This window comes from Corvus hawaiiensis, chromosome 8 (genome assembly GCF_020740725.1).
Source record: "Corvus hawaiiensis isolate bCorHaw1 chromosome 8, bCorHaw1.pri.cur, whole genome shotgun sequence".
Lineage (NCBI taxonomy): Eukaryota > Metazoa > Chordata > Aves > Passeriformes > Corvidae > Corvus > Corvus hawaiiensis.
This window is the reverse complement of record NC_063220.1, coordinates 18962448-18985538: the sequence shown is the minus strand read 5'-3', so window position 1 is coordinate 18985538 and position 23091 is coordinate 18962448. Positions and strand designations below refer to the sequence as shown.

General features: G+C 43.3%; 1 protein-coding gene across 1 annotated transcript; it reads right to left on the bottom strand.

Annotated features, from left to right (window-relative positions):
• Positions 1-9110: 9110 nt before the first annotated feature.
• ANXA8L1 (annexin A8 like 1) lies at positions 9111-22672 on the bottom strand. The gene is made up of 13 exons (XM_048310723.1): positions 22003-22672; positions 21845-21891; positions 18390-18480; positions 18029-18123; positions 16807-16920; positions 15969-16059; positions 15266-15345; positions 14593-14652; positions 13974-14067; positions 12111-12206; positions 11817-11875; positions 10842-10964; positions 9111-9496 (listed from the first exon to the last, which is right to left on the bottom strand). Exons 1-13 carry the CDS (start codon positions 22169-22171, stop codon positions 9440-9442), a joined length of 1176 nt encoding a protein of 391 aa, XP_048166680.1. The 5' UTR covers positions 22172-22672; the 3' UTR covers positions 9111-9439.
• Between the last annotated feature and the right edge of the window lie 419 nt (positions 22673-23091).

Here is a 23091-nt window from a genome sequence, read left to right as displayed (position 1 = left end):
CTCAAACATCATTGCTTGTTTCAGGGAGCGTCAGAAACCAAACCAAGCTGTACCACATAGTGAATCTTGTCCTGTATATTTTGTAAAAATTATTTACCTTCCAGCAGATCAGATTTGGTGCTTGTCACAATCCCCAGCTCTAGGAAGGAAGAATTTCAATTTACACAGAATACAGAGAGCAAATGGGCAGCTCAAACTTGTACTTTCCTGACATTGCTGCTCTTTATGCTTGGAATAGGACACAGACACACACCCTTTCTTGGTCCCTTTGACACTCATGTCACCTCAGGACCAAGTCTGATGAAAGTTGTTTAGAGACTGTAAATATTGACCTGGATCCACAATAAGAGGGAAACACATTTGGCAGAGCACCAGCCCTGGACCCAGAAAGATGCGATTTTGTTCCTTGCAACATCACAGTTTTACCGTGTGACAACAGGCACAGTTAAGCCCTGCTGCAGGGATTAGCAATAGTCTCCATATTCACTCAGTTCTATACTCAAAAACAGGGGTGAAATGTAGCAGGATTTTGCACACACAAGGAATTATTCAGATACCACACTAAGGGTGGTGTGTAAATACCCCCAAGTAAATACCTCCCAAGCAAGGTATGTTTCTTCCGCACGATTATCGTAATGGCCTCCAAAACTCACTGTGCCAGATTTATGTATCAGCAAGACACAATCATAAATACAAGATGCCTTTCAAACGCTGTGACACTCCCTTCCTGCAGATGGCTGGAAATGTTCTTAGATACAATATTTGCAAATAGCTTGCTGATGAAATTAGTGCTCTGAAATGGTTAGTTTTATAGATGTCCCTGTTACTCCTTCTGTGGCTATTACTGCTTTAACCTCTTTGAGACCTTGGCTGAGAGCACTTTCTTAGGACTGCAATATTGAGAGCGCAGGTCAGAAAAAAACCATAGCCCAGCAGAAGCAGTGAGAAGCAGTGGAGTCCTCAGGTGGGTGATTTGTCTTGGGGCTCTGATGAACTGCATCCTAATGCCTGCTGTCCCGCTGCTGACCCTGAACTGGTCACTCCCCTGTGTTTCTGCCTCAGTAAAATGAGGACAGTGCTGCTTCTTGCCTTCCAGCCCCCTGCCTGTGGCAGAGGACATGCTATGGGAGAGCTCAGAACCATCACTGTTCCCAGTGACCTGTTGTGGTACCTCCTTTTTTAAGCATGAGTAATCACCATTCCTGAGATGTGCTGCCCTGCTACTCTCATCTTACCAGCAAGAGTATTTGGGGCATGTGATAAGAACACTTAGGAGAAATCCCTCCAACTCCTGAATCTCCCAGGAGAACTGTCCAGGTGCATGCACTGCTGAGGACACCTGCCCCTCACCTGCTGACTGGAAGCACATCAGTGATGGGAAGGATCCATCAGTAATATAGGGACTTCATAGGTCTTGGGGGCTCCCATACATCCAGGGCACTGTTGCTTCAACCTAGTTTGCCACTGTTCACTGCTTTGTGTCACTGGGATGTGAGAGAGCAAAGCTTCTTCCATAGGAAGCAAGCAGGAAACTGAGAATTTGATGAAGCTTCTACTTTCTTTGCATCAAAGCCCATCAATGTCTCAGGCTGGTTTTCACCTTTCACTGACAATAAAGTAATTTGCTCATAACAAACAGCTGCTCATCTGAAAAACAACTGGCATGAATCATAGCGGAGGCATGAATCAAAGAGGACTGGCACGAAAAGCTCATGCTCATTTTTGAACACTGCATTATGCCCTGATTAATTGGCAGTGGCTTATGGCTCTATCAATAGGACACGCTCCCTGGAAGAATGACATATTTCCGAGAATTTCTCAACAGAACCAAGCATGTATTATTGATGAGCTAGGAGAAAATCATCTGGGTGTTTTTACAAATTAAAGCTTTAAATCAGTTTTGCTGAAAGGCCTGTCAGTCTTTTTGATTATGTTTCCCTCTGAAATAAATTTCCCCTGAGGCAAAATCTTTATGGTGCAAGCCTGCAGCTTAGGAGACCTCCTTGGTTCCGTGTTCCAAGTACTCCCTCCTTGGTTCCGTGTCAGATAGGTGGTGCCTATAGCACCACAGAGATCCATTTTAACTGTATGCCCGATGATCATAACTACACTTTAAGTAGTCTCACAAAAAAAGCAAAAGCATTCAACTGCTGCCAACTATCCTGGCTGTCCAGCAGTGCTCCCTCATCACTGCAGTATTCGCAGACCTACTTTGGAGAACTTTTCCATCTTCTCCTGTTTCCTGCAGGGGTATTATCTGTGCTTGCGAGGATTCAATTAATGCCAGTGATGTGGAATGTTGTTCCATTCATCACTGGCCACAGCATCTAATGAATAGGATAATCTAATTCTCCCCAAATAAATATGACACCAAATTAAAAGAGTTCATAAACAGCCTCCAAAACGAGTGAGTTTGTTTCAATTTATTGCCTTTTAAATTGTACTGGATCCCTCAAGTACCAACCTAGCTATAAACAAACCAGTGACTGAGTTTGAAAGTTTATTATCACTAATGTTTGCCTTTATTTATACTAGATTTGAGTGTTAGTATTAGCTGGAAGAACAGAAAAAGGGAGGTCATCCAAATGCCACAGTTTTTAGCCACAATTTTCCTAAACTAGAGAGAGAGCTTTAGGGAACAATGTATTCTAGAGAACTATTTTTGCAGTGTTTATTGTCACTGAAGCATTTAACAAAGTAGGTATGACCTATCATTACAACCATGCAAAAAGTTCACCAGGAAACCAGAAAAAACTTGTAATGCCTAGTGGGTACTTGGCTGGTTTAAAAAGACTCTCCTCACCCTATCTTCCACCAAAACCCAAAGACACAGTTCTTCTAAGATTCTGTCTGGTATCATTTTATTTGGGAGCCAGCTATTAGAAAAGTTATTACATGTGTTATGACAGATGATATTGTCAAGCTCTTCTCTGAAGGTAGCCTGCTTTTCAGTATCCTGCCTTCTCTGACCAGTTTTTCCAGAATGCCTGGCAGGAAAGGAGGTGATCAGTGTGGTTGTGGATTTCTTACAGGATGATCTACATGCCAGCAAGAGAATCTATGGACTTAGTGTGGTGCTTAAAACATACATCATATTGGCTCACCAGTTTAACTGTGGACAATACCTGGTGTTTCAAAAGAACCCCATCTTGTGCTTTACTGCTTGAAAATCCTATTTATTTAACAGCTTCTATAATGGATTCTAAACACTTTCCTGGAATTAATCAATTTAGCCTCATTACAGACAGTCCCATGAAGTAAAGATTTATCTCTACATGGCTTTTACAGTTAGCATTTTACTCAGGGTAACACAGCTGTGGCTTAGAAATCCAGAGCTATCATGTCTGCAATGCAGGAAATTGTCTTGTGCAGTGGGTTTCTTTCAGTCCCAGAAACAGCACAAGCGGTGGGGAACAAGTGAACTTTCCACAGAATCATAGAATGGTTTGGCTTGAAAGGGGCCTTTGAAGGCCATCCAGTCCAACCCCCCTGCAATGAGCAGGGACATCTTCTACCAGATCACGTTGCTCAGAGTCCCATCCAACCTGAATGTTCCCAGGGATGGGGCATCCAACACCTCTCTGGGCAACCTGTGCCACTGTTTCAGTTCTGGCAAGGCTAGAAATGGACATCAGCTGTACTTTTCCTATTTCTTGTTTGAATCTTTTGGGATCTGTTTAAACTCAGAAATTAGACCCCACAACACTGATCTCTTCTGTTAGAGAAGATTGCTACTGACATTTAATGCGATGACTCTCCCCTCCCTTTTGAATAACATCAGCCTTTATTTTGGCTAAAATAACAAGGAACCTTTCAGCTCAGTGGCTAAACCAAGGAACTGAAGGGGGAACTGTGGTTCTCTGGCTTAAACTAAAATACTAACTTAGGAGATATTTCAGAAAGTAAAAATGATGCTCTCAGGCAAACTGAATATTAAAATTTTCCCCTCCAAAATGTCATGTTTCAGCTTTAGATTAAGGAAACCTTTTAATAATTGTTTTTCAGCTTGAATCAGTTTTTAAAAGAAAGTTGCCATTTTAAAATCAATAGATGTAAATGTTGACTTTCATTTCCCCCCTATTTTTCTGCCTGACATCCATTTATAAGCTCAGTTCAATTTCATTTACATCCACCAAATGCCTTTTTTTTCCTGTGAATATAGTACTGCCAATAATATTTTGCCCAGTGCTGACTGTGATTCCATGCTTCCCTAGACTATTGCTACACATGACTCAGTTCCTGTTTGGACTGTAACTCAATTTCAGAGCTCACTGCCATCTATAACTCCAAAGAGCAATTTCAGCTGAAATCCTAAATTGAATTACAGATTCGTATTGCATTGCTCACTATTTATTAATAATATTGTGCCTGCAACATATCCTGTTCTTCATTACCACAGAGAGAACAGTACTGGTTCCTCTGTATGATCCAGAGCTATTTATTTCTCCAAATGTTAGGTTCCTGCATGTACAGAACCTACAGACATCTGTGTTTCTTTTCTAATAAGTACTTTTATCTAGCCAGAAATGCAGAAAAGGTTTCTCAGGACTATACTTGGATGCATTATATGACTTCTGTATCATAGAAAAATATCACCATAAGTATTTTTTGCAACTGAAAGAATGCAAAGTATTATGGGATAAAATCCTCATGAACTTTGAATTCCCATACCAGTGACATTCTTAAGTGTTGGGCACACAACTTTCAGTCAGAAATGCCAGCTCTAAGCCTCCAACAGACATGAGCAGTCTGAGGCATGATGCTGACCCACCATGGCTAATTGAGATTTGTAACAGGAAGGAATGTTGGGGAAACAGAAACACAGCTTGAACAAGTTATGCTTTCTTCCAAACAGACAGGAGCCCAGGTCCTCAGTATTGGCTGTTTCTGCCTTCTCAGAGGACAGTCAGATGCAAACCTTAAACTATTAATTCTTTTCTGCAGCCTAACATAAGGTTTTTAGTGAGCAACAAAAACTACTGGTAATTTCTTGGAACCTCAGGGATGAGTTCTTTGGATTCGAATGTATGACACCAGAAGACTGAACAACAATCACTTACAAGGCCAATAATGTTTGCAGTGATGGGAGAGATGGGCAACTGGAATGACCTTGTTTGCATGTGGTCTGAGGAGAAGAGCTTGCTGCACTGTGTCAAACAAAACATCTCTTGCTGCTGTAGCATCCCAGGCATGGGGATGTTCTGCAGTTACTGACCCCAGCCACTAAAGAAGTGAAGAGTCTTTGGAGTCAGCTCAGGCATTTGTGTTCAAGGCGGAAGTTGAAGGAAGGCCTGACAGGTCTTTGGCACAGTCCCAGCTTAGCATCTTACAGTTTGCTGCTGTCTTCCCTGCAAAGGAGGTTCCACCCATAATCCCTGAGGAAGGTGCACATTTTATTATCAGATGGCCACCTTGCCAGAAAAACAGGCTGCTTCAAGATAGCCAGGCAATAAGCCATGACACTAGGAGACTCCATTATCCCATCTGGCTGTCTGCAGCAGGCAGGATTTAAACCCTGTGGCATTTTACATTACTATATCAACACTAATTTACCATTAATTCATTAATTTAAGCATAGAAAATAACCAAGTTTCCATTCAGGAAGGCTCCCATGTGCCTGTCAACGAGGGTGCTCTCCCCTTGAGCCTCCCTTCAGCCCACCCCAGAACAAATAGTGGAGCCATCCATGATAGCACAACCCATCTTCCCTTCCCCAAGGCCACACACTGTGCTGTTCTGTGTTTTGGCAGCCCACCCTCAGCTCTGAAGAAAAGTGCTGTCTGAGCAGCCTCAAAGATGCCCCAGTGTCAGCTCCGCTGCCTCAGGCCAGGCTCTGGACCGGCTCCACTCCAGCCCCAGCTCAAAAGCCCACAGAAGCCAGGGTTGCCTCTGTGTATTGATGAGGAAAGCGCAGGGAAAAAATAAGACTGAACATCTTTCTCAGATTATTTCCTGCCCTTGAAAAACTTTCCTTAAAAGGAGGAGATGGTAAAGAGATCTCCCACTCTGCCCAACTAAGATATCTGCTACTCTCTTCTTCCACTTCCTGACAGGAAAAATGTTCTTTTAACCTCAGTTTGAACGCTTAAACATACTTTACCCAAAAATTACTGCAAACTGTTGCAAAATAGAAATGCAAGTGAAGTCAAACCAATCCAATATTTTCTTCATCTCTCCAGAAGTCACAGGGATGACGCACCTCTTAACAAGCAGAGCCTTTGCTTGCCTGTGGCTGGCCTCCTGGGTTTCAGGTCACATCTGCAGTGGGTTTCTGGGAGAATTAAGCAAGACTGTGTAAGGCCAGCTTTCTCTGGAATAGAAACTCTCAGGGGTTAAGTATGACATATATGCATTAACATCCTATCTGGAACAGATTTTGTTAGTTCTCCAGGTGTCAGGAACAGAGCTAATAGTTGGAGGCAGCTATTCCTATGTAGGCCTGGGTGTGAGTTCAGCAGAGAGCTGAAGTACCTACACCCCACGAGGCTGATGGATAGCACAGCTCCTGCTGTGTGTGCTGCATCTGAGGACACAGGGCAGCCACCTGGAGAAGACAGCAAGGTGGCATTAGTGCTGTCCCTGGAGACTCCCTGCACACAGGTCTTTCTGCAGCACAGCAAGGGGGAAAAGGCTGGCACATAGGCAGTAGAAGGCCTGCACCAGTCCTGGGCATTTTTTACATTGCCTCTGTTACCTTTTCCTTGCCAAGATTTTATCTCGATTTTTGTGCAGTAAAATCATGTTAATAAAACTGTGAATGAATAGAAAGGCCCTAAGTCAATATTTGCACCTAGAAAAGACTGGTTAGAACAGCTTAGGAATTGATCCTGATTTATTAAAGCACCTGTTCACCCAGGGAACATTTTAGCAGCAATCAATATGTAATTAAATCTTCATTGATGTTTTACAATTGTTTTGTTTCCCAGCAATTACAGTGATAGAATCAGCTTCCCCTGGTTGTTCCTCCTTTCCAGCTTTACTACTGATCTCCTGTGAGCGTTCTGGCAACTCACTTTACGTCTCCCATGCTGTTATTAATAAACTGGGATCACAGTCACAGTGAAACAGCTCTAATCCAAACCCACTGGGCTAAGCACAGGCCAACAAGAAAAGCCAGCCTCTGATCTGAGTAACCTGATAGCAATAACAACAACGGGAGCTCTGTGGTGATATAAACACAAATGTTTTCGTGAACTCATCAGACAGCTGTGAACTAAAATATGCTTGAAGAGTTGAGCTTCCATTAGGCTTTTCTAGTCAGATTTAGGTCCCTCAAAGCTGGGATTGCTTTTCACACGCTGCCTGTCCAGCTTCAGGAAACAGAGGTGTTGTGGGTGCAACAGTGTAAATCACTCCTGTTCCCTGCTCAGGCAGACACAAATTCCTGTCTGGCCTTTCCAAAATAATATCCCAAACACACCAGAACGGGTCATACTTTCTTTAAAACCTCCTCACACGACTCTGGCTGGAGGAGTGCCTTGCTGCAAAGCTCGTTCACTTATGCCGAGGGCTGAGGGCTGCGAGCCCCCGAGCTGGCTCCCCGGGGGGACAAGGAACGCACCCCTCCGTATCAGGCTTTGAGGCGGCTGGGAGAGAGAGCAAATCCCGCCACACTGCTGCTGTTCCCGCGGAGGCTGTGCCCGGGGTGCCCGGGATGCCCAGAATGCCTGGGGTGCGAGGGATGCCCCAGGATGCCTGGGGTACGTGGGGTGCCGGGGATGCGCGGGATGCCTGGGGTGCGAGGGATGCCCCAGGATGCCTGGGGTGCGAGGAGTGCCCCGGGATGCCTGGGGTGCGGGGGGTGCCCCGGGATGCCTGGGGTGCGAGGGGTGCCCCGGGATGCCTGGGGTGCGAGGAGTGCCCCGGGAGCGCGGTGCCGCCGCCGGGCTGCGCGCAGGCGGTCCCCCAGCAGAGGGGGGTGTGAGCTCGGCTTTCGCCGCGGCCGCAGCCCCCGCACGGCACTCGCAGGCCCGAACCGCCTCGGAAAAACAGAACCCAAACGAAACAGGGAAGCCTGATCATCGGTGTCAATTACAAGAAGCGATTGTGAAAAATCAAGTGTGTGTGAAAAATCAACCCCTTTGACCAGCATAAGGAACATGCGAGTCCCTGTCCTCTGGTGCCTGTAGCCGGCCCACACCCCTCAAAAACTGAGTAGAACACCCCACCTTGATGCTCAGCCTAGGGAGCAGGCGAGAAACTGGGATATCACTGAAAAGACAAGCACTTAAAGGGGCAGAGACTGAAACCTCTTCTTCGTGTTCACTTGAGGTGTGCAGATACCCTGACCCCAGGTCCCTTGTCTGTGTCCCGGACTCACCAAGACCTTTTGAGCTTGCCGCTCTCATGGCACTGATTCCTGCAAATCTCAGCAGTGCAAGGAAGGGTGCACCCCTCGGCCAAAAACTTCACCCACTTGATCAGAAAAGCTCCTTTACTGAACACATTTACTGAAAGGCTGTTGGTAATGACACATTTAAAGGAGTGCTTTAAGTGTGGAGAACCAGTGGTCAAGGCAGATACTAACTTCTCGAACTTCTCAGACTGCTCTCTCTGTTTTAATGTCCACATTTGGGGCTTCACTCAGCACGTGGTAGGTGCAGGCATGGGGGTTGGAGGCAATTTCGGAGGGAGTCCACTGACTGCTGAGAAGTTACTGTGACACTAGGAGCAGAAACAGGTCTGCTCCCAAGGGCAGGATATCCTATGTTCACCAAAACCAAGTCATCCATGCCAGTTTTGATTCCCCCATGGTCTGACATTGATGTGAGGACCTGACTTGCTGGTCTTCCCCAACAGACAAGCAAGAAGGAAACTAGGCACAGAGCCTTCAACTTTCACATGCTTACAGTCAGCTTGGCTCTGCCATTTACTGCTCCTTGGGGAGCCCTCCCTGAAGTTATGTAGATAAGGCTGCTAAACTACTGTCCCTGGCACTAAATTCTCAGTTCTGACCCATTCCCTAAAGCATCATTAATATCTGGGACTCCTTCCAGACCCACCTGGCTAGCATCAAATGGCCCGTGCTCTACCAGCTTGTCCTAGCGAAATTAGCACGGCATCAGGACAGCCCAAGCTTTGTAGAGTTATTCAGACTTGTGAAACAGCTATAGAGGGTTTAAAAGAATCTTTAATTTCATGTCAAAGTACTATCCTTCACAATGGGTTAAAATAGAAGAAAACTTCAAAGAACAAAATGGAAACAACAAATTAATATTCCCACTTGTGATTGAAAAACAGTTTGGGAAGTGGATAGCATTCAATGTGTAATGAGCATCCACATCCTTCAGAAAGCTTTGGAAATCTTGACCATTAATTTGATCTTCTTTTCCCCTCTACTTGGATCAATGGAAAGATTTTCAGCAAGTACATTTTCAGACCCTTGTTCACTGTTAATTTTCTCTCTGTATCCTTTTCAACTTCTTCCTCCTAGAGGCTGTCAGTCACTGCCACAGAGATTCATCAAGGCTGTCTTGTAATCACCACTGGTATCATCCTGACAGGAGAAAATATTAAAACATAGGTGAGTATGGAAGATCCTCTGCATGATCCAAGTGCTGACGTTGTCAGTCTGTGGAATATGCCCACACAGGAAAAGAACTTTGGAAAGAGCAAGCCAGGCTTCAGCAGTGTTCCTGCCAGCTGACACACCATCAAAAGAGAATGGAGAAATGAGGCTTGTAGCTACCACCTGAAATAACATTTATCAAGTCCAATTTTTTCCTTTGGAATGCAGGTGAGCAATTGATCAGGGTTCTGTCCCAGAGAGGAGCACAGACAAAGTCAGCACAAATCACAGCAAGCAAACCTATTGTGTTCAGTTTTTTTGTCCCTGGGTATTTTTGTAGCATCTCTTAGGGAAAAGGCACTATAGTTAGCCCTGACACATGACATATTTTAAAAAGCCACAAATGTGGCCATTTCTATCTAGAAGCACTACACAAAATATTCGCTAGGTTAAAAAAGAATTTGCTCCCTTTAAATGTTTTGTGACGACAGGTGTAAAGCTAGTTCCACTTCTCAGAAGGAATGAGTATTTTGTACAGACCCCTGATGACTGATCATTAATCAACATGACAGACACTGACAGTGTCAATTAGAAGAAAGGCCCTTCATTACAGAACCAGACTTCCCATGGGGACTGCTAAGGACAGGGCTTCTGTGTCATTTGCACAGGGGGAGAGGAATGTCCCAGAGTCCTTAGGAAAAATGGTAAAAACCAGCATTTCAGCACTAACAGGGGAGGCACATTCACTCAGAGCTGAGACTCAAATGCTACAATAAGCCTTGACAAGGTTCAGAAACTGAACCTATCTCATCACAGTATAGATCAGGCTTTCATCTGGGATAAGGCAGCTAAAAGAACCCAAATGAAAAGAAAAATTAAAAGAAAAGAAAAATTAAAAGAGAGATAAACAAAATACCCCAGCACTATTTTGACTTATATGGATGGCACTGGCTTGAGGTAGTTAAGGATAGCAGAGAGAGAGGAGAAAATGGCAGAGCAGTGTGGGATAGGTGTAACAAGAATGATTAATTTAATTTAGATTCATCTAGGAGATCATGCAGTGCATGGATACACAGTCTGGTCCATGAAAATCTGGGTGCAGTGTCTCCTTGGGTTTGCTTTGTCCAAGTCACTTCCAGAGCATACAGTCTGGCCCACCTTTCAGACACGTGTCTCTCAAGGACATGACTGTTAACAGGCCTAGTGAAAGAGAGCCATGATCATGGCAGAAATGACATTGTTGCTGCAAACAACCATGGAAGCATCCCCCAGTGCTGGAAAGATAAGGAATACATGCAGTGGCTAAGAACCATCATATCCAGATTCTGCTTACCGAAATCATACTGGAGAGAGACTTTCCTGCGATACGCTTGAATTCAGGCTTTATAAGATTTAGGTCAACTTCACTTCGAGAAACAATCACCCTTATCAGAGTCCCATCATCCGTGCCAGCCCCCTGGAATAACAGATACATTAGTCTGTGATATCACTGGGTGTTCAAGGGATAAGCTGTGCAAACTAGTCCAGGACAGGAGGAGTCAGCTTTCAAACACCACTTGGCACATATTCTGTGGAACATCTGCATCTCTTTCTGGAGGGCCAACCCACTCACCCTTCTCAGGGGCCACTGTCAGCACCACAAGCCCACCATGGAAGTGTGCACAAGTTTTGCACATGTCAAATGCAAAAGCAAACATGCTACAAAGATGGGAGTTGTCAGAATACAGATTGTCCTTCTGCAGCATCACCCAGGCAGTGTTTGGCTTCAACCAATATTGTTTAATCACTCACAGGAAAATTAAGATCACACTGATAACAAAACAGTTATCTCAGCTTTCCAAAAGGCTTGGAGAGCTGACATCTTGTACATACCAGTTAAACATTACAGGGGCACAATCTGCAGATACCTTATATGTGCCCATTTGAAACTCTCATTTTATGCTGCCATTGAGAGAATTGCTTTCTAAAAAGAAAATATTGTGTTCCAGTCTATTAACATGGAAAGGAAGACTTCACCATAATCAACCTCCTAGAAAAGCCTCTTCCAGAAGTTTTGTCTGTGTTCCAGAAAGTGGGGCTGGGGTCCTTGCAGACTCTTAAGCCAGAAAAGCCAGACTCCCTTGGTATCTCGAGCTTAAAGGGTACTTTTCTACCTAAAGTGTTTGAAAGGATTCAGCTATTACTTGCAACAATTGCACTAAACCTGCTGAATTTCACCAAGCCTTGGCTCTACTAGTTTGAATTGGTGGAAGCCAGGTTACAAGTTACGTCAGTATGAAAACAAGTGTGTTGCAATGAAGAGTCTTACCTTTAAAGCATGGTACAGCCTCTCTGCAAAGTAGCTATGGATGTTCCTGGTGCATTTCACTAGGCATACAAAAAAGCTCAGTAAGAATCAATGGTAATTCCAGTCCAGGACAGCAGGTGACTGAGGTCCTATATCTTGCCCATTAATTCAGTGTGTTCCTGGAATCTGAGTTTATCTTACCCAAGAGGTACCCCTTACTTCCTGATATCTTTATAAAGTAGATCCATCTAATATAAGTCAACTACTGCAGAAGAAAAGGCAGCAGACAAAGCAAAGGGAAAGGTCACCACTTACCAATAGCCAGCATGGCATCCTCAAGTGAACCACGAGTTTCACTCTTGATAGAGTCTTCTATGCTCTTACCAGCCAGTTTCTGGTATTCTTCAAACACTGTTTGAAACACAAAGAACTTCAAGTTTTTACCAGGTAACCTCAGAGGCATTTTGCGCCCAATACTTACAGGCATTACTTGTGTGGCAATATGAACACACAGATCCTGCAAAAGTAATGGCCACATTTATGCCAGCTTCAGGAGGCTTTAGTCAACATCAGAAATACAAGCTATAAAGATGGATGTTAAAATTTACGAAAAGTCAAACCATTCATGGTTCTTAATTCCCTGACTTCATGTGAAAATGCAATTTCAGTCACCTCAAGTTTATGTGGAAATCTGACCCTTCATCGCTGTCTTTAGCCACAGAAATAAAGCAGACAACAAAGTTAGGCACACCTTTGGTCTTGTGCTTGTTGATGTCATTAGCTTCAGGAGCCAAAATAAAATCAACTTAAGTCTAGGACTATGCATCTGACAGCCTATAGACTTTAAAATGGTGACACCACCATTTGGGAAAACTTCAACCACAATTAGAAAAAACAAAAAACTGAGAAAAGATGAGCAAAACACAGGTGCAGATTCTGAGATATTTGAGTTCCCTCAGTAACAAAAGTTCAGCAACAGGGTAATTGCTCACCTTATACACCTTGGATACTCCAAGGCTCAGAAACACAGATATCTGCTTTTATTCCTAGCTTTCTAGGACTAACAAAGAAGGAAAACTGCTATGTAATGCAATGGACATCTTAATAAACTTTGCTCAGCATCCAAGATCATCAACACTCAAGACACTTTGAGGAAATGGAATACAGAATAGACAGATGGATACAAACTTCTCAACTCAGACCTACTCTTTCTATTAAAAAAATTAAAAAAGCTGCAACAATTACACTCAGGTTTTAAACACAAATAGCTGCAGGTGGCCGTACCACAGAAGAAATTGCTTGGTGCCACAGTAGGTCCCACAGACTGGTTGCATTATGACAACTAGATGAAATTCAATTCTTAAAGACAGATACAGACAAAGACTATAGAGACCACCTATTTTTGTTTGTTTGTTTTGTTTATTTTTTAAGTGACCTAGGGAGATTGAATTTGGAACACAACGGGGAGCTGGCTTCCAGGGCATAGAAACAGCCTCAGAGGACGTCAACTTGAAAAAGCTCAGGCATACCTAATTTATCTCCAGCTAGATTTATCAGTTTAGCTGATTCACACAGTACTTGATATGTTTAGATTCAGCCAACATAGTGAAACCTGTTATGCCTCAAAAGCCTTGAGATGAAAAGGTTTGGTCTCTGCTGCACAGACAGTGGGGAGCTGAGGTCTCAACTGGGACAGAACTAGTGTCTTCCCTCCCGGCAGCCTCTGATGCCCTCAAAAGGACCTGGGGCAGAAATGCAGGTTGCACACTGTGATTCTCTAGCACTGAATAACCAGCTGGATTTTTAGTGATATTTTTTTTCCCCTGGAAGAACCCACATCCAGGGGACATGTCTGTTCACCACGTGCTCCTACTTAATTAGGATGGTACTCACTCACTTCTTGGGTTTATAAAAATAACTATCTAGTTATCACCACTGTATAGGGATTCCTGGATAAGCCACTTCATTTTCAGCAGAACTAAATCTTCATAATCTTTCACAAAATCTGCTGGCAGTTTTTGGTTACTGAGTGACCAGGAACTAGAAAACAGGCTCAGGTACTTATTTGTGACCACCCATGTCTCTCATCTATAGCCCTGCCTCTTCTTTTTGGCTAGGTGATTTCTGACTTCAGAGGCTTGGGAGTGTAGTGTTGGTAGTGTGGGTTCTGCTCCATACCTTTCATTAAGTGTGTGGCACTCCTTTTGCACAAGATGGTGATGAACTGTATCTCATCAGTGCCCCGTATCTTCTCTCCAGCAGCATAGAGAGTCTGGAATTTAACACACAGTTATTAGCAAGATGTTCTGTGTGCACAGCTGGTAAAGGAACAGAGTTTGGCTGAAGGCATGGCTGGGGTAAAGGGGTTTGGAGTAACCTACACCACTGTGTGAACCAGAGTGTCCTAGAATGGCTGGTTATGAAAACCTTTCTGTCTTCTAGACAAATTGGAGCAGCCGCTATCTCCATCCTTTCTACCCGTCCTGCAGCAGCTGGAGTAGCCAACAATACACTTGAGCTTTCTTCCCTTTTCTCTCTTCTTCCACTCCACCATACCCATACACTTTCACATATCAAAAGCAGCTGAGCCAAAGTGCAGGCCTCATCACTCCTCTTTGGAATGGCAGAGCTCAGCAGTGCAGGCAAAACTGAAGAATCACTTACTTAAAGATCAGCCCACCCCAAATTATTGTGATTCCAACCCTCTGCTGACCAGGACTGTGCTGCTCACTGAAGCACTCTGAAATTCAAGGAGGTGGGAATGATCATATCACTGATCACACGTATTTGAGAGTACCTCTGCATCCTGGAGAGCCAGGGCTGTGTCCACGTAGAGAGTGGCATTGTCCCTCTCACCCTACGAGCAGAAAAAGAAAGGTAACAATTTTGTCTCATGAAGATTCTTCCATAAATAAGGATCAGAGCATTCATTCTGAGCAAAGATCAATTATCCTCTCAGCTATCTATTTCTGCAGAGTACTCAAGCAGTAATATTTCAGACAGCACAAGTGCTAGCTCCTTCACTGAAAGGTGCTGAAATCAGTCATATGAAGCAGAGTGAAAAATTGCTCAGTTATTCTGCTACCAGGCAGGAAAATTCTGAAAATGTGGTAGGTAAATGCATTCAAATGCACTCAGCATGGAGGGCACAGACCCTGGAAAAGTGGTGAATCATAGTGGAGGGGCACTGTTTTCTAAGACCCTTGTAGGGTACAGTGGCTTTATGCATATGTAAAAGTGAGGTGTCTCTCTGCAGCAGAGCTGGCTGTAAGTTCCCAGCTCTCTTACTGCTCTAAGGAGGTGCTTCAGTCCCATCGAAGCTGAAACAGATCCACTCCAAGTGACATGGTTGTCCCTGCAACTTATCTGGTGACCATGACTATACTGGCTCTTTTAGTGCATGTCTTCTCCGAAAAAGAAGAGAAAAACATGAAGACCTTTATACCCTCAGTTCTGTTCTCCAGCATTACCTGAAGAAGGCAAACCAGAATCTGTTCTAAGTAGCCACTTGTTTCCGATTTTATGTCTTGCTCCAGATCAGAACCGTATTCTACCCAAGGGAAAGAGAGGGACAAAGGAAGGATTTGTTATTTATTTAGGTGATATAGTCAAGATATTACCAGTAACCCAAGCACACACACTGCCTGACACCAGGCAAGAAGGTCATTAGGGAAAAAACCAGGGCTGAGAGCAGCTCATACTCTTTGTGATACTCAGGTCAGCATTTGCATCCAGCTGGGTCACTAGCTCCTCTGATGTCCAAGAAATAAAGCCAGAGCTAATTTTAGAGGTATAGCTGAAGGGATGAAAAAGATAAAATATTTACAAATATATGTTTGATAAATATCTATCTATTTAATGGGGAGAAAAAAACCAAGTGCATAGCTATAGATTTGTTTATGTTCTGACAATTCTCTTTATAGCCAAACTGAACCAAATTTGTGATTTGCTGACCCTTTGCTGTAGCTGGATGAAGACCTAGAAAGGGATTTTCAATTCTCTCAGCATAGCCATGTTCTGTTTGTCAGCTGAAAGCAGAATTATATTGCTTTTGGAGTTAAATGGCTTTTAGAAAGCCATTTTCTTGCTGACAGTGCTAGCTGGTAACACCATTCCTGCTGTGCAATCAGGCCCATTGCTCTGTCCATGGAAATCTGAGCCCCAGGCACTTACCTTCTTTGTACGCCTTGATTATCTCCTTGATCTGCGCTTTTGTCCGAGATGCCAAGATCTCTATGATAACACCTTCCCTCGTTCCCACACCCTATAATAGAAAACGCAGTGGAGAAATAAAGGTGGAGAAAAGCATCTAGTCACGGAGAGTGATTTATTGCTGGAGAAGTATGGTGAAGGGAGGAGTTGGATGGCAGCAAAGTGTCAGGCTGTGTGCTGAGCTGTAAGAAACCGTCGTTATGAAAGCTGGAGACACAAAACACATTTGGATTGAACATGGTTTCTTTTAGTGAGGTGCCTAGTTTGTAAAGGATGATTTTATGTAACCCTACATTTCTGCTATGCTTTTCTGAAGTCAGATCTTTGACAATAGACAGGATTAGAGGAATGCAGGGAGACTAGCATTCCCCTTTGGACTGTCTAGTCAGCCCATCTTTGTACCATTTTAACAGACCATCTGAGACTTTTAAAAGTACATTGTCAATAGGTAGGATCCCAGCCAACCCCAGCCTGACCCTTGCACCACCACTCCTTGATTTCTTAAAGGATTCATGGCTCAAGTGGGGCATCAGCGCAGCAGGTTTGGGTGTGAATTTAGTTTTGCTGTTGCCTTCTCAGGCTCTATGAGTTACATATGTACAGAAACTTTCTTACAGCAATAAATATTTAAGCAGCATTTTCCCCCAGTATATTAATAGTACAATTAAGTATTTCTCAAAGGCTAGTGCTAATAACAAACTTAACCATGTAACAGTACAGTTATTAACAGTTGCACAATTGCAGAAAATTAGCATTGCATTTGTGCTACTACTTAAATATCAGCCTGCAATTTGCTTACCTTCATGGCATCATACAGCTCCTTGGCATCATACTTGAGTGGGGAGTACATGAGAGCTACAATGAGCCTCTCAAAGTTGCCACTCAATTCGGACTTCAGGTTTTCAATCAGGTCCTGTTAAATGTGCATCATCACATGGTTACATAAACAGCCCCCCCAGGATCATTTTGCTGCACATGCTGCTTCCATCCCCATGGCCCAAGCAATGAAGCTGAATGACAGCTTTGTTGATAGTTCATTAAAAAAGGTCCTGGGACTGAAAAAGGCTCCTAACTCCAAAATAGGATTTGTCTAGGTGCTTACACACTCCCTGTTTTCTTGATATTCAGGCTTTCTCAATAATTAATCCCACAGCAAATCTTGCTCCACTCTGCTTAACTCAGTGAGCAGAACTAGGTAGCTGAAGGCCTTGCATTGAGCAAGGGTGTAGCTTCAGAGAGAGCTAATTCCCAAAGCCTGCATATGAACTTGCATCCAGGACATCTGCAGAATCAGGAATGCAGTCTGCTTGATGATACACGTCAAAATTCCCTTTCACTTTAGTGCAGGCTTTCCCAGAGTATGACTCTCCCTGCTCTAATAGGATGCAACCATCTATTTGTTCATTGTTCCATACTCGCCACCCCCATATTTGCTTCCCTTTCTGAGGCTTTTGCATGGCAGTTCCCTTTCCAGAAAGGGTCACTGGAAACTCCACAGCAGGGCTGGGGGTACAGTTTGCTGATGAAAAAATTTTCCCAATAAAAGTAAGATTTTATCAAAGAAACAAAGAGAGCCAAAGGAAAACATGGTTGTCAATAACCATGCAATTTCCAAACAAGTGTAATTAAATAAGTCTTTAAATTGATCTTTTTTGACATTTAAAAAGGCCTGAAACAAACCTCTAGTTTACTCAATGTGTAACTTAGATGGGTATCAATTTTTGTTACAGCTTCAAATCAATAAGAAGCTTCACTTACAGTTAACATTGATTTTTAAAAAGTATTCCTGGTCAAAATGCATTTTACAAAAAAATTTAAATCTTTAGGAAAAAAACATTTCTTTCCAGTCAAAAATTAATTTTACACATTTATTGCAGGCCTTATAAATAGATATTAATCTACTTATTTGCAGAAGACTTGCATATAGTATGCATCATGCTTTCAGGATGAACTGTACGCCCATTTGCTGCATCCTGCATGCAGTAAACCAGTGATTGAATAGGGCTTTGTTTTGGAAGAACCTTTCCAAACTGTGCTTTGAAGGATTTGGCAATCTCTTGACGCTGCATATTGCTCCTCTTGGTTAGTACTTCAGTTATAGCTTGTTCATCAGTCCCTGTGGAAAGCAACAATAAATCATAAATACAGCACACAGAATAAGCTGAGACTGGTCCAAAATCCCAATCTGAATATTCAGACAGCCTTGCCTGGTTCATTGCCTTTGTGTAGAAGTTTAAGTACATACTGAGGAAACTATAATTTTAATTTTTCACAGTAGAAAAGAAGTGATATCTCTGGATGCAAATTTCCTAAGGAATGGCTTTCAACTTACCAATTATAAGAAGAACATAGAATTTACGTATGTGGTTGGAGTCAACTCACCAAGCCCTTTCATGGCCTTGTACAGAATCTGAGCATCAGGTGCAGCATTAAAATTAAAAGCACCTGCCACGGACCTGCCCTCTGCTTCACTCTGAAAGAAGAAGAAAAATACACGACTTTTCACCACTGCTTTTCATCAGCTGAAGAAAAAGTATTTGAAAAGTATATTAATGCTATTTATTGCCTACACATTGTCAAGTCACAGAAAACAGGAGAGACTGGCTTGAAGTTTCTCAGCAGAGCAAAAAGACAGCACAAGTTTCTCTCCAAAGAGAGCACAAGTTTCCTGTTTCCACCTGCCTGTACCAGCCTTTGCTGCTGGCAGAAACATGAAGGGCAAAGCACGGCTGACAGTGCTGCAAGCGTTGTGAGGTGCAGGCAGTCTGGCAGAAAAAGCACAGACTGTAGTAGACTGGACTTTCCTATTCACTCCTTAAATGCAGTCCTTCATAGCATGGATGCTATTGTATCATACTGCACTTCTCAGTGGGTTGGTGTAGGGTAGTTTTTAGATAGCTTTTGGAATTCCTGAAGTAGTCTTGTTCTCACAGACCATTTTTTTCAGTAACTGCTGCTGCACTTCTGCACAGTTGGTTTCAAGAAGGAAGCACCTCCACTGGAAGGATTTGGGCCAAAAACTACTTTGAAGGAAGACATCCATGTGGAGGAGTGCAGGTTTGATGTTCTTCCCTGTACCAAGAATCAGATACAACTACACAAGAATCCTCCTAACAAACCTCTAAGATGCTGACAGTGCCAGAGTCCCAGGGCAGAAAGACACACTGAGACTTATTCTAGTCACCACAAGGTAGTAGGGCCGTCAACCAGAACCCAGGCATAAGAGCTTCAATTTAACAAAGCTGGTAGTCAAGGAACTCGCTTGAAGATATTGCCACATCTATCACAAGCTGGTCCTATCAATAGGGGGAGTAGGTGGGTGGGTAGGGATGAAGAGTCATCATCACTTTATTACAATAATAGACACAATTTTCTCCTTCCTAGAAGCAAGGATATTTAAATTGGAAACCACTATATTCTCATAAATTTACCTTAAGAATCAGGGTTAATATTAAACTAATGGTATCAGCATAACCTGATGAATATTTTAATGGAGACGGCTTCGTAGCGAGATAAAATTCAGAGATTACAGACCAGAAGGAAGCATTAGGGTTGTCCCACATGACTTGCATAACATGGACCACCAAGTGGCACCCATCATCCTCCTGCTATGATGCAAATCCCCTCTGCTCTTACTTCCAGTGTGAAAGAGAACCAGTGGATGCAGCTGGCACATGTTTGCATGCTGGCCCCTTTGCCAGCCACGCTCCAGGAGCAGTGACAAGCAGCCGAGAGGCAATGAGGAGAATTGAGAGAGGCAGCATGTTCAGCAATCAGCAAGACTTGGAAGTTTGCTTTACAGCAAGCACAGAGACATTCTTGCATCACCACACCTTGCTCCCAGCAGAAAGAGCAGCTGTGAAGCAAAAGGTGTCAACAGGAAACTTGGCAAGAGATGCAGCTTTGAATCCAAATTGTCACCGAGTGGCCAGTTTAAGGCTGTGGTGAAGCTGCCACTGCAGAAAAAGCAGTGACAGACCAGGTGGCATTGCCACCTCTAACAGTTTGGCATTGGCCTACAAGAATTTGGCTGAGCTGGCAGGATCATTTCAGGTGCTCCTTTTCTATCCCTCTGTTAAGACAGCCAGCACCACCACAGCTTCCCTGGAAAGCAGGTTAGACCCATCCATCTGAGTTTGCTCTGAAAAAGATGGTCAATCCTCTCCAGCTGCATGCAAGGGCCCTGTGAAGAAACTCCCAAACACTCTGTACCCATGCCTGGTGACTCAATGAAAGAGGAAGTACAAGGCTGAGCTTTCATTTGGAGGCAGTGGAAACAAATTAAACAATGATCTTTTTTGGTACTAATTCCGATAAACAGTTACGGCCCTTTCTGGCTCAAGTAGCACATTTGTGACTCACTCACACACCTCTTTCTCTGTGCACGGAATTGTTGCAGCACAAGTACAACTGCACCAGCTTTTCAGAGAATCCCTGTTCACTTTGGTCTTGTTTTCCAGTTGAATTGATCCTACAACTCCCTGACTGAAACTACTCGAGGCGTTTGTGTGACTCTCATGTAAATATAAATAATTGGCATGAAAGCAGCAGAAGCAGTGTCCCTTACAGCTGATGCTGTGAAAAGTTTTACTTACAAATGAAAGGAAGAAGGAGTAAAAGTTTCACTGCCAAAATATTTTCAAACCTAAACAATAGTTTTTTTGAAAAGCTGGAGTCTGGAGACAGGTTGAGTTACTGTTTGGGGTTTTTTTCCACTGGATATTTTCTGAGAAAGTTTCACATTTTTTCATTCCTTATGCCTTTGAACTGTATTTTTTATGAAGGGTTTAGAAAACCAAAACAATTCTTCCCCATCCTTCTTTGGACCTCTCATTTTCTTCTCATGCCTCCACCCCCTACAACACCAATGGTTAAGAGATCACTGGAGTTTAAGGGCTTTTCTCCTATTTTTCTCACTCTAAGTTTAGAAATTATTTCCAGCTTAGGGGTAGAGGGGAATAGATCATCCAAAAGGAAAAAAAATTAAGTGAGAGCTACTCCAAGCTTTGGAAAAAATATCTATTTTATTATACCAAATTCCAAAGGAGCTAGGGAGGCAGAGAGAACTCAGAAAGGAAGATTACAATTTTAATCTTTCTGAGGAAGGGGAAAAAAAAAAAAAAAGATATGTTTTGAGATCTGGGCAAAAACCTGGCCTGCCACAGAGGCTGATGGGGCAGCTGCCATGGCTGGCACATCACCAGAGCTACCTGCTGCCTGGTCTGAGCCAGACCCCAGGTGCTGCCTCAGCAGACCCCATGAGCTTCTCCCCATCCTGCCACATTCCTCTCAAAACCACAATCATTTACAAGAGAACATACACAGCATTTCTGGCTCCTGGCAAAGAGACAGGGTGTTCAAGACACATCATTTTTGCAATATTAAAAACCCACCAAAGGTAGACATTGTGGCTTGACCACAGCCTACCAGCACAACAGGGGACCAAAATGGGGACAGGTTAGTGCCCTGAACTCACTGCCACAGGATAAGGGAGCAGACAAGGAGCCCACAGTTTTCAAACTTCACTTGTGTAACTTTGCTGTTGCATAGTACCACCTCCCCATGAACACAGGAATATAAACACCCCCTGCACCACTCTCTACTGAGGGATCCAGATAGGGTCTGCTCCTCTTCCTTTAGCCAGCAATCATGTCAACACCTTCCTTCATCAATGTTTTCAAAGTGCTGAATGCTATTTTACAGCCTGAAAAATAGTAAATAAGTCTTGCTGATTTTTAAAGGAAACTTTTCATTCCCACACAGTGCCTGATGCAACTTGTAAGTTACCTTATTATAGTGCCAAAAAACCTCAGAGTGTCAGTATATCCTCTACTTACCCAGGCCTTCCACCATGCCATTGCTGTCTCAGTAGTGATACCTGGGTCTGTTGGTGAAGAAAACCACACATATCACACCTCACAGTTTGGGAATCCGAGATTTGAAGGTGAGGATAGGAAGGAGAGGAAGGAACACAAGTTCTTTTCAATAGACTTACCACAAGAAAAATGGAATAACTGTACTCCTCTGGAGGCTTGTTCCCTCTGGAAGCTGCAGAATGTAACTGGCCTCTCAGGCACATGCAGGTATAAAGCATCTTTATCTACAAATTCCACAGGGCAACACCCTGAGACATGGCTCAACCTGTTTTTCACATATGATCTCATAGGGAGAGATCAGGTTGCTTAATAAATGAGGCTTCCCTTGTGAGGAGCCCTAAATTCAACCTTGTTGACTCATTGTAATTTTTCCACTCCTTCTCCCAATACACGCCCTTCCCTGCTAACATTTTGGCCTCTGGCACAGACACAACATGCAAATTACAACCAGGTTATTTCTCAGCATAAAAGTTCACTGAGGCTAGATGAATTCTGCTACAACTGAATAAGTCACTCATTATTACCAATTCTTTCTCTCTACTAATCTGAAACACTGCCAAATAGGACTCTAGAAACATAACAAACCTTCCTCTACCTCCCTTCCTTCAAAAACTTATTAAAAAAACCCTCAGAGCCAAACAACCAAAATATTTTGAAACCAAACAAACCACATACCCAGCCACACTCCACACCATCCATGTCCTACACCTTACAGTGAAGCTCAATAAAGCATCAGATTGTACAGAGACTTAGAAGGTCCTGCCATCCTACCCCTAGACTTCCACAGCATGAGTCACAAATGATCTCTAGGGCAACATAGGACCAACACATCTAAGGCTAACCCCAGCTAAGCGTCATAGGAATTGCACTAGCTGCTGTGACATGTTAAGGCTTAGGAGCTGAGTGCAAAACTTCTCTTTTTTCAAAAGAAAAAAAAAAAAAAGAGCGGAACCACTCCTAGGACTTAAATTTGGAGAAATGTTTCTGTGAAATCATCTGAAATACCTTATGGTTGTAGCAGTATTTTCCCGTCTAGACTTCTGTCAGAATCCACCCATGCCTGTGTTTATTTATTTATTTCTTTGCAATGGAAAGCTGCCCTGATGGAAACATTCCCACCAGCTATATCTTAACACTTGCTATATAGGAGCTTTGTGCCCCCTCACATTTACAGGCTCACACGGCATGTTGGGTAAACACCAAACTAT

Coding starts and splice junctions, on each gene's coding strand:
- ANXA8L1 (XM_048310723.1), bottom strand. CDS start 22,171: ATGAGATCATATGTGAAAAACAGGTTGAGCCATGTCTCAGGGTGTTGC. Junction 15,346..15,968: donor AATCAAGGCGTACAAAGAAG/GTAAGTGCCTGG, acceptor TCCCTTGGGTAG/AATACGGTTCTGATCTGGAG. Junction 11,876..12,110: donor GGATGCCATGCTGGCTATTG/GTAAGTGGTGAC, acceptor TTGTATGCCTAG/TGAAATGCACCAGGAACATC.